Raw genomic sequence first — 13523 nt, 5'->3', positions numbered from 1 at the left:
CAGGCGGGCGTCCGGCGGGCAGGCAGCTTCCCCAGCCGGGCCGCAGCTCCGCGAGGTGCTGGCCTTCTCGGAGCCTGAGGCGGGCGGGTAGAGGCGGGCCGGGATGCGAGCGGCGGCCCGGTGAGGCGGGGCCGCGGCGGGGGAAGGAGAGGGGAGCCCCCTCGGCAGCGGGCCTGCGCTAGCCGCCGTGCCCCGGCTGCGGCGGAGGGTGGCTGGCGAGAGGAGCCGGGGTGCGCGGCGCCCCGCTGCTGCCTTCTCCCCGCCCGCCCGCCTTGCGGTTCCCCCCCCGGAGCTGCTCCCTCGCCGCCTGCCTTTCCCCGGCTCCATCCCGCCGCGCTTGATGAGGCAGCTCCTCGCTCCCCGCTGCTGACCCCCGCGGACCCCGGCCTGGCTGTAGGATGAGCCCGGAGGACTCGGAGGGGGCGAGGCCGCTCCGCTCCCTGAGGGCGATCTAGCTCGGGCGTGGGGCGCCGCCGGAGGGTGGGGGGCATTGACGCGACGCCGCCCCCCGCCAGCCACCTCGTCCTTCATGGTGGCTCCCTGCGACCACCATCTCCGAGCAGACGCGCAGCCCGGCCCGGGGGCCCGTGTGTGTGTGTGTGCGCGCCGCCGTCGGGGGCAGCGCGGCCGGCCGAGTGAAGTAAAATGTCCACTCGGACTCCATTGCCCACGGTGAACGAGCGCGACACCGAGAACGTGAGTACCGCCGGCCGCGGGGGGACCGGCCCGCGCACCCTCCCCCGGCGCCGTTCGTTCGGGGACCGCCGGCCCGGGGCGCGGCCGGGGGCACCGGGGCCGGCCAGCCGGGGGGGACATCTCCCTGCGGAGGGCTGTCCTTAGCCTCTTGCCGCTTGTGCTGTCCCCAAATTACCGATATATTTTAAATCAATTGTTTTTTAACGCCCTCACACCACGGTTCGCTTATTTTAGTAGCATTTGCGGGCATCCCTCCGCCAAACCCCGCGTCCCCTCTCTGCCGCTCTATTCCAGTATCTCTCGGGGGCGAGGATCGGGTTTGTCATGTTGGTAACGGGGAACAGAAGGGATCCGCGGTGGGGAAGGGGTCCTGGTGGATTGCTCTCTTCTCCTAATATGCATACTTACTGCTTAAAGCAGCCGAATAAACCTCTGGTAAACAGATGGGAGTCATTCAGCTTTGGTAGGGGTGGGCTAGGTGACCTACATAATAGGCCTCTTCCCTGATTAATTTGCAAGGTTCTCGATGATAATGACGCTATTAGACTAGTCACCTGTTCAGATGACATTAAAAGGGTTTCTTTATTGGAATTTTCTTGCAGATGAGGGAGCCTGTTGTCGTGTCGTGTCCGTTCCCCCCCCCCTCGTCCCCCCCCGTTTTCCTTTTTTTTTCCCCCTCTTAACAAAGATTAAGGAATTGATACTTTATTTACAAGATTGAGGCAAACACTGTATTAACAGTCGTACAGGTCGTACGCTAAAGGAGGAAAAAAAAAAGTGGCCCTACCATATGAGCAGATAGCCACAAGCGAAGCTCAATAGGAGACTCCCTTTCTGCAGAGAGGAACTGCAGTTCCTATCTTTTCAGTTAAAACTTAGTTAATTGCGGTGTACCCCCTCTAACCCTTTTTCTGCATAGGCTCTGACATGTCCCCAAATGATAAACAGTAGGGAGTTGTCACTCCCTGTAGTCTAAAAGGAGTCGATCAGCGAACTTTGTATTCAGCTTTCTGTAAAGGCTATCTGATATTCTTTAGAAGACGGATGCTAGGCTTGACAGAGGAGGCTTTTTTTGCGAGGGCTGCTTATGTTTTGGACTGGCATAAAAAGTGGAAACTTCGGTTAAAGATCAGGAAAAACTGTTGGATTGTTCCAGACCATAAACAGTCCAAGAAAAATGATGGTAGCCCCGCTGTTTAGAACAAGACCAGACAAAGCGTTAGAAAACATGCTGCGTGGAACAATTACTGCATTACTAGGGATTTAGATTTTATTGACATAATAGGCACTTCTAACTTCTGTGATCTTTGTTTTAGCACTAGATGCAACCTGCAGGCTAAGGGCTGTATTGAGCAAAAAGCCAACTAAGCATATTTGGTTGTAAAATCTCAATGAGCTTCCTGCCTTGTGGAAGAAAATAATTAAAATATTATGCGGCCCTTCCTATGCCATGGGGAGAGTTGAAGTTGTAGCATACTCTACAAAATACTACACAAAGTTTATTCAGATAATTGTTTTAGTCTATAAGCAAATCTGACTGATGTTTTCAAGCTCCACGTATATGCGTGGAGGCCACCCAGTAAATCATTTTGGAAAGTGTTCAGATCAGGTTCTCTAATGTAATTAATTCAAACTCTACTATGGATAACTTAACGGTGGAAAGACTTAGTATGTGCTCGAGGAAATACATTATTCACAAGCTGTGTGCTCTAGCACTTGAAGTTAGATTTTTTTACATGTCTTCCACTTAGGGCACCTTGTTCTCACTTCAGTGTATTGGTCTAGCACTTTTCTTTAGTAATCTTCATAATTTAACATACGGGGATTGTCTTGCTTGCAGATGAATTGCCTTAGGTTTAGATTAAGGCATATCTTTCAAGTGCTGTAATCTGGGCTGGTGACCACAGAAATACCTGTAGGTATTGATATTGACAGGGAGTGATTAATCCGAATAATCACTGAATTCATTGAACCAACCCCCTCAGTACAATACTGTATCCCTCAAGAAACTGTCTCATGTTCTGCCCATCAGCTATCGCAGAAATTCACGAAAATGCATTCTGTTCAGCCTTGCCTAAAATTAAATTTAAATCTGACATTTAGTCTGTCTGAATTACCAGTACAGCTGTCAATGCCAGGTCTCTTTTTTAATACCAAAAGTGATGATTTTGATACTTAAACTAGCTGTTCTTCCACCTTTAAAGCTAGGTGTATTGTGTTGGCAGGTAAACTGAGCCCTTGATTCTCTTTCACATAAGAGAAGTCTAATTAGTTAATATTTATAGGACTCTTTGAAGCTCAGGTGGGAAGAGGTTTAAGAGGTGCCAAGGTATTCAGCCAGCCTTTGGGCCATGGTTGTGGACCCCCTTAATGCCTTTCCTCTACTTGGAAGGTTACCACTGCTGACAAAGGTTTGGCTGGTGTTGAATCTGGTTGAAGCATGCTGATCATCGCTTATCCATGCCTATACTTGCAGTTTTGAAAATGAAGTTAGCCTCCAGAATGACGGTGAGCGTAAATTATCATTGTCTATGCTTGCAGTTTACCACGTTTTGTGGTTGGTAAATCCTGTTGAATAGACAAGGTCTAATTGTCAGTACTGGATTTTTTTTTATTTTAAGGCAGTGTATACCACTTCTTATCGAGACACTTCATGCATGTACTGCTGAAGTGGAAATACTGTCACAGTGACTTTCCCCAAAAGCTACTGACAGCTATCAAGCATTTGGTGCCTTTGAGATTAAAGAATTTGGCTCCGAGTCACCTGGTTTTGGGAGGAAAGGCATCCCAGATGATCTGTGATCATAGGAACTTCACACTTGGACAGTTGGAAGCTGGCTGTTGGCCTGTGATGAGCTGGCTTCTCACCGCAAAGGTAGAGCAGCTCCTTGCTGGCCGTGTCTTGTGCAGTAATGGCTGACAACTGCTCTGGGGACAGAAGTGAATGAGAGGATCGGATCTTTTCTGTCTTCTACAGAAGACAGAATTATATCCTGCATGTGGGAGGAAAAGCAACAGAGGCAGCAGAGACCTCCTTCATCCAAAACTGGGAGACAAGGTAGATGCAGACAAAGGACCTGTAGGTGACAGAAGAATGAGTAAACTTGTTTTACTAGTGCTGAGGAGGAAGGGAGAGAAGATGGAGGAGGAAAGAGTGTGGAAACATGATGGGAAAGGAAGGTAGATGGTGGAAAACAAAAGATAAGAGGAGGCACAGAGGAATGTGCATATGGCAGGATGGAGGACAACCATTGACAAAGAAATAGGAGCAGAAGAAACGAGATTGTGGTGAGTAGGACAAATACTCATTAACAAAATTCCCAAAGAGTGGCAAGATGATCGAGAACTGTAGGTAGAAACAGGGAAATACAGGTGGTATAGAGGTTCGTAGATTTTTTTTTTTAAGAGCATGAAATAGAAAACAAAAATATTAGACTAAACAGTTTAATTCGAACCTGTGTGTCCATTGCACATCTGTGTTTCTGATGGGGGAAAAAAAGTAACTGTTTTGAATGTGTTAGTACTGCCAACCAATCTGAATTAAAAAATTAAGTAATTTGAGGAAAAGCGAGACTAAAATATACTCTTATCTCCATGACTGTGCCTAATGTGAAAAATTTCCTACTGAAAAATGCCAGTGTGATGGCAACTGTGCTTGTACAAGCCTATACAAAAGGATTCTGTGCAGCAAAAGTATCTCATTTAATTATTTTTTTAATTGAAAAAGGTTTAGTAAATCCAGGGTTAGGTTCCAAAATTTACTTTTAAGATAAAGTTAGTGCCGTGAAGGTTAGTGCACTACCTCTTGATTTATTACCGATTAGCTATGAAATGCATTAGAGCATTTGCAGACAATATGCAAGCCCGCATTATTCTATATATTATTTATCAGTCTTCTCCTATTACAAATAGATCTGTAATCGGAATGCTTTCTTCCGTAGCATGAAATCCTGGTTGTTGTTTTAGAGAAGGGGATGAGGAGGGAAGCGTGCCTGTGGCCAGGAGTTCTGATAGATTTTCTTCTTACAGGGACCATCTACGTTCTTCCATATTTTTCACCAGTTGTCATAAATGTTCTGGTTTGAACTAAATTAGGTGCAGGTGGCAAAATAACTAGAAATGAACTATGTTTTAGGAATTCATCTGGGATATATTTTTTAATTCCAAATTTTCACAGAGCAGGAAGGTGCTTTTTGTGCATTTCTGGGATGCCTGATGGGTCCGGGTGCTGTGTTTGTACTCAGAAAATACCTGATTAGGTTGTGTGGCATTGTAAGTCAGCCACTGACTGCTAGTATTTTCGCATTTTGAAGTGAGAAGTTTTCGTCTTCAGCTCTGCTAAGCAGTCTGTGCCGTATCGTTTCATCATTTGGTTTCGCTGTCAGCTCGAACTGATAGGAGTCTGTTGGGGGAGTCAGCCTTGGCTGCCTCTCCCCACCTGTGGTTCGTGCCAGCACTAATTACTGTGGGGCTGTACGACGAGTCTGGTCAGCTCTCTGATCTGACTGGAATTAATCCTTAATAAAAGTGAGTTTATGCCCATTCTGTGTGGCTGCAAATACTGACACAGAGGAGAGGATGAGAATGTCCAGTTCAGGGTGGGGGAAGGCTAGAAATGCTTCATACTATTTTTGCTTTGGTTTGATTTAATCCAGTCATAGCACAGCACCATAGGGATAAGATAACTTGACTTGTGCCACAACTACAAACGGAGATCTATAACTGCAGTGGTACACCTTTCCCAAATTGTGGTGTTCTGCTCCTGGAAATGAACTTTGTTTTTTCCCCTCTCTCTTTTTTTTTTAATTACATTATTTCAGTAATTCAGAAAAACTACGCTACAGGACGTTACTCCAGAAGTTGTTAAAAAGTTAGACATAGTTCATGTGTTTTATTAGCATTGCTGAATGTTACTTAAATTGTGGCCTTAGAAGTAGCAGTCTGAAAAACAGAACACAACTACAGAAATTATTGAAAGAAAATAAACAAGAGGAAGTATGGGGTTCAGTACACTAAACTTTGTAGACTTCTTCCTAGGCTTTCTTACCCCCTGACCTGATATCCTTACCTGCTCGATTCTCCATTTTAATTCTACTCAAAAGACATATTCATGTTGAATGCACATCTCAGGTGACTCAAGTCAAAGGAATTCTAAGAGTGGAGGCATTTGTCTCTCCAGATCTCCATTTCGTATGATATATAAGTAGCAAGTGTCTGCAACTTCCTCCTCTTCTGAGTCAAGTAATGCTGCCTCATGGATGTCAGCCAGATCAAAAATGGAGGTCACTTTTTTTTTAAGGCTCATGGCATATCAGGGTTGGCTCTGCTTAGTGTGGAGATCATCTGCCACTAAAAATCTTTAGAACATATGACGCATAGATGCTTACTGCTCTTAAACCTCAAAGGTACTGAGTACACCTGTGATACGCTCCAGTCAGATTCCTGGATGAAACCCTTGGGTTAAGAAGAATTCTTGGCCTGTAAAGCAGCAACTTGTTGAACTCCGTATGTGTCTATATACATATAAACAAAAATTAACTTTCAAATAAAATTTGTTCCTGCAGGGTTAAAGCCTGAACAAAGTTTTCTATCTGCAAGCTCAGTGTGGTCTTTGAAAACCAACTGCGAGGGTTTTTTTTGTTTAGCATGTAATTACTGACAGTGATGATTCTGGAAACAACTTAGTTGGCAGTATTGTTGATGAAGAATAGAATATGGTTGGCTCTTCAGCTATTATTCCCCAGGCTGATGTCAATAAATATCCATTTTAATCAGCAGTAAAGAAACTTTGGCTGGAAAGATATGATGAATGTCAGATCTTGATAATGTGAAGCAACAAAAGAGCTTTTAAAAAGCTTTTCTAACCAGCACCAGACTTATCTTTTTGATTATTTAAGCAGGATTTCTTCACTGTCGTGTTGTTCAGTGTTAATCATGGAATTACAGATTCACTCTTTCATATGCTGCATAGAATATGAACCAAATGATGTAAAATACATTGTCAGAGGCTGTAGTGGTTATTCATGGAAAGGACTCTTGAGCCAGATCCTGTATGCCTATGAAGAGGAGCATCCTTCCTTCGCTGAAAGCTGTTACAGTTTTGCTATAGGTGCACTCCCACTCTGATCTTCAGGGCAATGGTGCAGTTGTCACTAGCTCTTCCCACTGCTGGTCTGTGACCAGAGCTGTGAGCGTGAAAGTGTTGCTTTGGGCAGCAATACTCCCTCTGCCAAGTGAAAGACTCCTGTAGGTCAGCCCATGCTGTCCACCTCCATCAGACTGCCCAGGGTAGTTGTATTGCTGTGCTTGGTTTGAGCTGTAGCTGCCTTGTCCTGACTGTTACTCCTGTTTTTTCCTTTGTTTCCCCCTCATCGCTGAGGTTAGGGAACACTGGGGTTGTGTGTCAAGAGGTGTAGCCCATGTGTGCTGAAGACTGTATTTACTCTCCAGGATCTCCCTTTAAACTGGTTGTTTGACAAATATGACCTAATGAAACTAGCTACTCTTTCATGAACTGTCATACTGGTTAAATAAATGAGTGCTGTGGTAGGCTGAGAACTGCGCAGTGAATTCTTCACCTTTTGACAGTGGAAGCATCCAAATTACTCTTTTCTCTCGTTTACCAGCTATAATGTATTTCTAGAAGGTCTGTCTGTCGCTCTTGCTGAGTTCTGACCCTCCCAGTTGTTCCACTCAATCACAGCATCCATAATGGTAGGGCTGTGCCACACGTCAGTGAATAAATCTGCCTTCATGGATTGATAACTTCAGTGCCATGTTGGATAGCATTTTCCTTTGTAACTAATGGAAATCACAAAGCAAGGGAGAGTCTGCATTTTTCAGTTCTCTTCACTGCATAGCACTTGCTTATTTTGATCATATATGACATTGTTTGCTAAATACATAATTTCCGATCCCATTGCAGGGTATTTTTCTTTTACCTATAGTCCGGCTTGTTGAAGGACCTTGTACACAGGACTTGATGCACTGAAGTTTTTGTCCTTTGTGGACAGCATTTAAAATTTCATGGGATGGAAGCCATGACTGTTCACCCTTAAGATTGGTTATGTAGCAAGCTAGTCTAAAACCTGCTTTTTAGTTAAATGTGCTGGAACCAAAGAATTGGTTATGCAAACATCGGCATGGGCATACTGGGTCTGACAAAATCCACCTTACTCCATGTCCCGAGTTGTACCCTGGTCAGTGGTAGGAGGGAAGTAAAATCAGGACAAGTAACAGGACATGTACAGGGCAGTACACCTGATGTCTTCCTATTTTATAATACAGGAAAATAATGTAATATATTATAATATATGATGACTTAGGGATTCCCAGAGCAGAAACTGGTATACAGACAATTGTGGTTGAGTGTTTGCTATGACACCTCTTCATTGTTGCCAGAAATGTAAGTCTGTATTTTGACTTTCCGGTAGAATTCCTTTGTCAGCAGTCGCAGGATCCCCTGCTGTGCTGTTTCACAGATATATCTGTACAATAAGATGCTGCCTCTGTGAATATCTTTAGGGCTAACCTTTTTTCCTCTTACACTGAGTAGTACTCAGCAGTCTGTATGTTCTTAAAGATGTTAATGATAAATGGGAAATAAAATACAACACATTGTTAGGAAAGGCTGCAGTGAAAGTATTCTTCACATGTTTCATTTAAAATATTTTTGCTTTTTTAAAAACCTATGATATGTTCCTTCGTAAGTTTTTCTGTAAATAAGAGTGCTGCTGAGAAGTGCACAGCCAGAAATTACTATGTATTTATATGCTGTGTGCCCAAGCATATAAATGAATGAAGCAGTTTAGTGTCACAAATATTCATAATGTCCTGGAATGTTGAGTTTAATAACATTGTAAGGGGTAGGCTTTAAGTACAATTTTTTATTACAATTACAAATGCTGCATCGAGTGAGGCTATCATGGTTGTTACTGGTCTGACGGCTTTCCAAGAAATTCTATAATATCACTTCGTAGTATTTCATACAAAGAGGAGGTAATAGCTAAGGTAATAAACATTCCTGGAGACTTTTGTAAGATTAGATTTTATTAGTTCATTTGGCTGATGAGAAGATGCTTTTAAAAAGTGGGAATACCATGTGTGTTCCTTGTTTTAGAAGGAAAGCTTCCTGCTTGAGATGCATAAACATGGATTTTTGCGAGTCTTGAGCGTTTTGATTTCTTAATGTTTTTCAGCTCTTCGAATGGATATCGGATTCTGTCTCTTCCAAGTTTTTCTCAGCTGTTGGCACCTTCTTAAGCAGTATAAGAACTTTGATACTAGTCATCCTCTGCCCTGTGTGTTTCTAATGCTCTGAATATTAGATATCTCTAATCACACAGATACTGGATAAAGCTAGCATCTACCAAAAAGATTTCAGTTATTGACACCTTCATACTTCATTTGCTTTTTACTTTCTTTTCTTTTTTTTTCTTTCTCTTCATGCTAATCATTATCTGGCTATGAAAGGATGTCGGCTCATCATTGGGGGAAGGCTTTTGCGAAAAGGTGGGTTTTGTGTTGTGTTCCAAATTTAGTTGGTCTTGGGCTCATTCCGTCCCTTGCAGTAAGGTCTCTCACAAACGGAGATGGTTTATTCCATTTCCTTCTGGGTTGAGTAATACCAGGGTGGGGCTGAGGGGAGGAGGAGGAGAATGCATTTTTTTTGTGAGAGAGGTTGTCTTACTGACTTGAAAAGGAATAGTTTTTTTAGAGAACCCTCCTACTATGTGAAACCCAAAACCTTTAAAGTATGCAAAAATTTTTGAAATGGAACCTGATGTGTGCGAAGATATCGAAGAAAGTGACTTCTTGTCAGGATTGGATGTCAGGAGACTTTTAAAAGAGATGGTGACTCTGGCTAGCCTGAAGCCGCACAAAGTATCCTGTCTCCTTGCTTCAGTTCCCCATCTGCAGTACAATGGTCTTTCTTTGTGTGAAGACAGGTATTTTTGGGAATCCCTCAGCCATGGTGAGTGTCATGAACAAGTGTTACCCATACAGAGAATGTATGTCCAGGAGGTGCAGCTTACCTACCGCAACGTATGGAAACTTGCTACAGCTAAGCACATGCTTGTTTTAAATCTTACGTTTTTAAGACAAACCCCCTTTCTTATTGAAGTCACGTAAGTGTGGACCTGGGAAAGAAGCCTGAAATAGAACAGAATCTTTGGTGGTCAAGAGGTGGGGGAGCCAGAATCTGAGGAGTTGCCTGGGAAAAGACAAATAACCTGCATCTCCGTTTAGAGAGCAGAGGATGCTATTGCTGTTTCTCCGGGTTGAGGTTGGAGCTGTTAATCTGTGGTGATAGTTTTGTTGCATCGAAGTAGCTGCTGAAATAACTGCTGTGGGAAGTAGCTGGGTACAGCCAAATGCTATACAAGCCAGTGCCTGACTTGAACTTTTCCTGGACCATCTATTTTTTACTCTTTGCCTACACCATTTAGCTTCCCATCTACCTGTCATGGCTTCTTGAGAATGATTTGGGTGGGAGGAACACTTTTGCTCAGTTTTGAGTTTATGCCTTTTGGTACTGTATGCTACCAAGCCCTCTTCCTTCATTTCCAGGATAAGCAGAAGAAAATCCATGTTGTAACTGGGAAGCTGTTTTCTGCTGGTTTTAGAAAGCTTGTGTTCTGTTCATTATAATTTGTATTTGACAGAGGAAGGACTTGCTGATAGATTTACTTATGTGAAGTGAAATAAAGTCCAAATTAAATACACTTGCAAATGGATGGATTTCTACAGAGTGAAACACAGCTATGACAAAGTCCATTGGAGAGAACTGAACTGCTTAGGAGCACACAGCTTGATATTCAGAAGCCACAGCTGAAAAAGGTCATATTCTTGAAAAGAAATAATTTGGGTCAGGGTGGAAATGCAAACTTCCATACAAGGAGACTGTGTTAAATTTATCAACACTAGTCCAAGTAAGTTCACAGCTGTTAATTCATCCCTTTAAGTGCAAAACTAGAAAGCATGAAAAAAATGATAGGACACAAGAAGTCATTCCTCAACAGAGGACAGTGAAGTTCTCAAAGATATTAGCTGGGATGGTTTACTATGTGGAATAGAATCTGTTAGTGTAACAATCTTTCTTTTACCTAATATTGTTTATATGAAAGTAGGATACAACTAAGATCTCTTCTGAATAACGTGTACACCGGGTTCTCTGGTTTGGGAATACAGGGTACTTGACGTCCACATCTCAACTGCCTCATAAGCTAGCTCAGGTCTGACACAGTTTATTAGTTCAAGCACAAGACAGCACAGATGCAGATACTCTGTTGTCAGAGTCAGCTGTGTGGTTCAAAAGCAGCCTGCTTGTTGAATCTGTCGGCTGAGAGCCTAAGCTCCTAAATCCTGCTTGGAGGCAGGCTGGCTTCTTCCTGAAGCCAGCTTGTGTGCCTGTGCCACATGCCCAGGTGTGAAAGGGCTATAGTCTAAATAGTCCTGATATACTGAGGTTATCAACTCAATATAGTGCGATGTAAGTAGTATAGCTGTATTCCTGGGACGCTGTACTTGAACTAAAAGTGAGCCTTCTTCCAGTGTATCCAAGAAATATCCTTGTGGCCCCATACAGAAAACCCCAGTCACTGATCGCTGCGGGTAGCAATGTAGGAGGACATTAGCATCTAGCATCAGCAGTTGCTGCTTTTTTCTAGCTGGTCTGAATAACTTGACACTTGAAGATACCAAAGGAGCTGACAGAGAACTTCTCTGCATTGTGTGCTGCGAGGTTTGTTAGAAGTCAAAATTTAGGGAAGTATAGAGGATTGGCATTGCTGTGCCAGTACATACAAGTGTAAAGAAGATGGCCTGAACAACCAGCACCAGCTTGGCACTAAGGGCATGCAAAATAGTGTAATTGTTGATACAGAATTTCACTGGCTTCAGTAATTTCTTCAGCTGGGCAACTGGTCTGGTCCTTCCTCTCCTTGAGAATTATTGATTGATAAACACCCAGTTGTTATAGGTCTTGAGATATTATTGAGAACAATTAATTGTTATTAGGCATTGAATTTTTACTGGATCTTGTAACGGGTGTGGGCTTGTTCCTGTGCCGTTTATTAGTGGTTTGGAAGAAATGTATACTACTGCTTCTGAAAACTAGGATAAAGATTGCTAGAATATTAAATAGGGCAGGATGGGCCAGTCATCAAGAATACTTAGTAACCTGCCTGTAAGGACACTCTGCATTTCATTTCCGCCAAATGTGAGATCAGGCATGTAAGGAACCAGGAATGAAAGTCATTACGTGTGGTAAGGGAATGGGAAGCAGTAATTCCTAAAAAGAGTAGGGTCAGTGGGCTGTCAGATACAGATGGTTGTCAGCCAGGAAGGTCTAGTTCCATCCATGTCAAATCAGTGGAGTGTTGAACAGAAGGTGCAATCTCTGTGTTTGGTTCTATTGCAGCTACTGTTGGTATAGCGTGTCCGGTTCTAGCATGAGCCTCACAAAAAGATGTTGGAAAAATAGGAGAGTGTTCTGAAAAGAACTACAAGACATGTTTTCTTGTCTTTAATCATTCTTACAGCAGCCTGTTTAGGGAGTTATATATAAAAAAATAAAATTTATTAAAGTGAAGGGGTAACGTGATCATAGTAATTAAGTACCTATATGGGAAGTACAAATCTAGTGACAGTGCAGTAGCCGGGCAGTAAGGAGAAGCTAAAGCCAGATTGATACTAAAACATTGTATGCACCACAGCATGTGTGGTGTTTTTTTTAAAAATAGTAACTATTGAAACAGCCATAGGCTTGTATCAGTAGTATTTCTTAAATGAAATGAATGTGTTTTTAAAAATAATTTGATCACAGCTGTTGCACTCAAATTAACAAACCAAGGAACTTAAGATGCCAGAGTATATGATCACAAGGTTATATCAGGTTATTAAATAGAGTGTGAAACTTGCCAAGTGTCATGCAAGCATGGATTTGTTCATTTGTGCCTGTACCATGGTTGTTAACTCTTGAGTTATAATCTCGCATCCTTATGCTACAGTGGTTTTCAGACTGTATGCCAGATTTTTTGTTGCCCCTGCTGGGTTTCAGCAAGGGTGGTACTAGTAGTAGAAGAGCAAGATCTGGATTTCTGAGATGGCTGTGAATTTAGCCTGTCATCTTCTGTGTAGCCAGATGTTTACTCCACATTTGCAGACTACTGAGCATTTCTAATACTTTAATTAGTGAACTTGGCATATTGTTCTCAACTCATGGTTGAGGTCTAAGGGACATGAGGGGACTTGCTCTTTCATAAACAGACTATCAGAAAATGAAAAATACTGTTATCTTAACCATGTGATGAAATGAATAAAAACTATTACAGGTATGATATGTACCCATTCATTTTTACAATTAATAGCTGTTCAGGGAAACTGAGTGAAAGGAACTTAACAATTGCAGACAGTATCTCGCATCTCTGTAACTGGTGCTCAGCCTATTAATATCCAGGGTTTCCGTATGTTCGGTAAGATTTCTTTCCTTTTTCTCCAGGCTGTCCTGGGTATTTTCAGTCACGAGGTTTTGTAGGAACAGGAGTCTAGTACAGAGGAAAAAAACCCTTTTCATGTTTTATCAGTAGTATTAAACTGTCCATTAAGGGTGAACGTTTTACTGAGTGTGTTTTTGGAAAAGCTTTGTGTCTCCTTTCCAAAAGCTTTCCTGCTCTAGTTAGGCACAGTAATGCAAACGGGAAATATTATCAAGCACCTCCATGTTCCATAACTGATTCGTCAGTCCATGTAAGTGACTTAAAAATGCTCAGCTATTGCTGCAATTCACGTGACGCTGAAATGGGTATTGTGTTATGAATTGGGAA

At 42.7% G+C, this 13523-nt stretch overlaps 1 protein-coding gene across 6 annotated transcripts in view; it reads left to right on the top strand.

The window, feature by feature from the left end:
• Nucleotides 1-645: 645 nt before the first annotated feature.
• MARK3 (microtubule affinity regulating kinase 3) overlaps nucleotides 646-13523 on the top strand; it is a gene marked incomplete at its 5' end in the record, with an annotated part of 62116 nt that continues 49238 nt past the window's right edge. For all 6 annotated transcript variants that reach the window (XM_082000314.1, XM_082000313.1, XM_082000315.1 and 3 more), the window contains one exon: nucleotides 646-696. In XM_082000314.1, coding sequence (XP_081856440.1) covers nucleotides 646-696 — 51 coding nt within the window. The remainder of the gene's footprint in view (nucleotides 697-13523) is intronic.

The sequence above is a fragment of the Phaethon aethereus genome (assembly GCF_964289735.1).
Source record: "Phaethon aethereus genome assembly, chromosome: 5".
Taxonomy (NCBI): domain Eukaryota; kingdom Metazoa; phylum Chordata; class Aves; order Phaethontiformes; family Phaethontidae; genus Phaethon; species Phaethon aethereus.
Note: the sequence above shows the minus strand (reverse complement) of the source record. Positions and strands in the feature narration are given on the sequence as shown.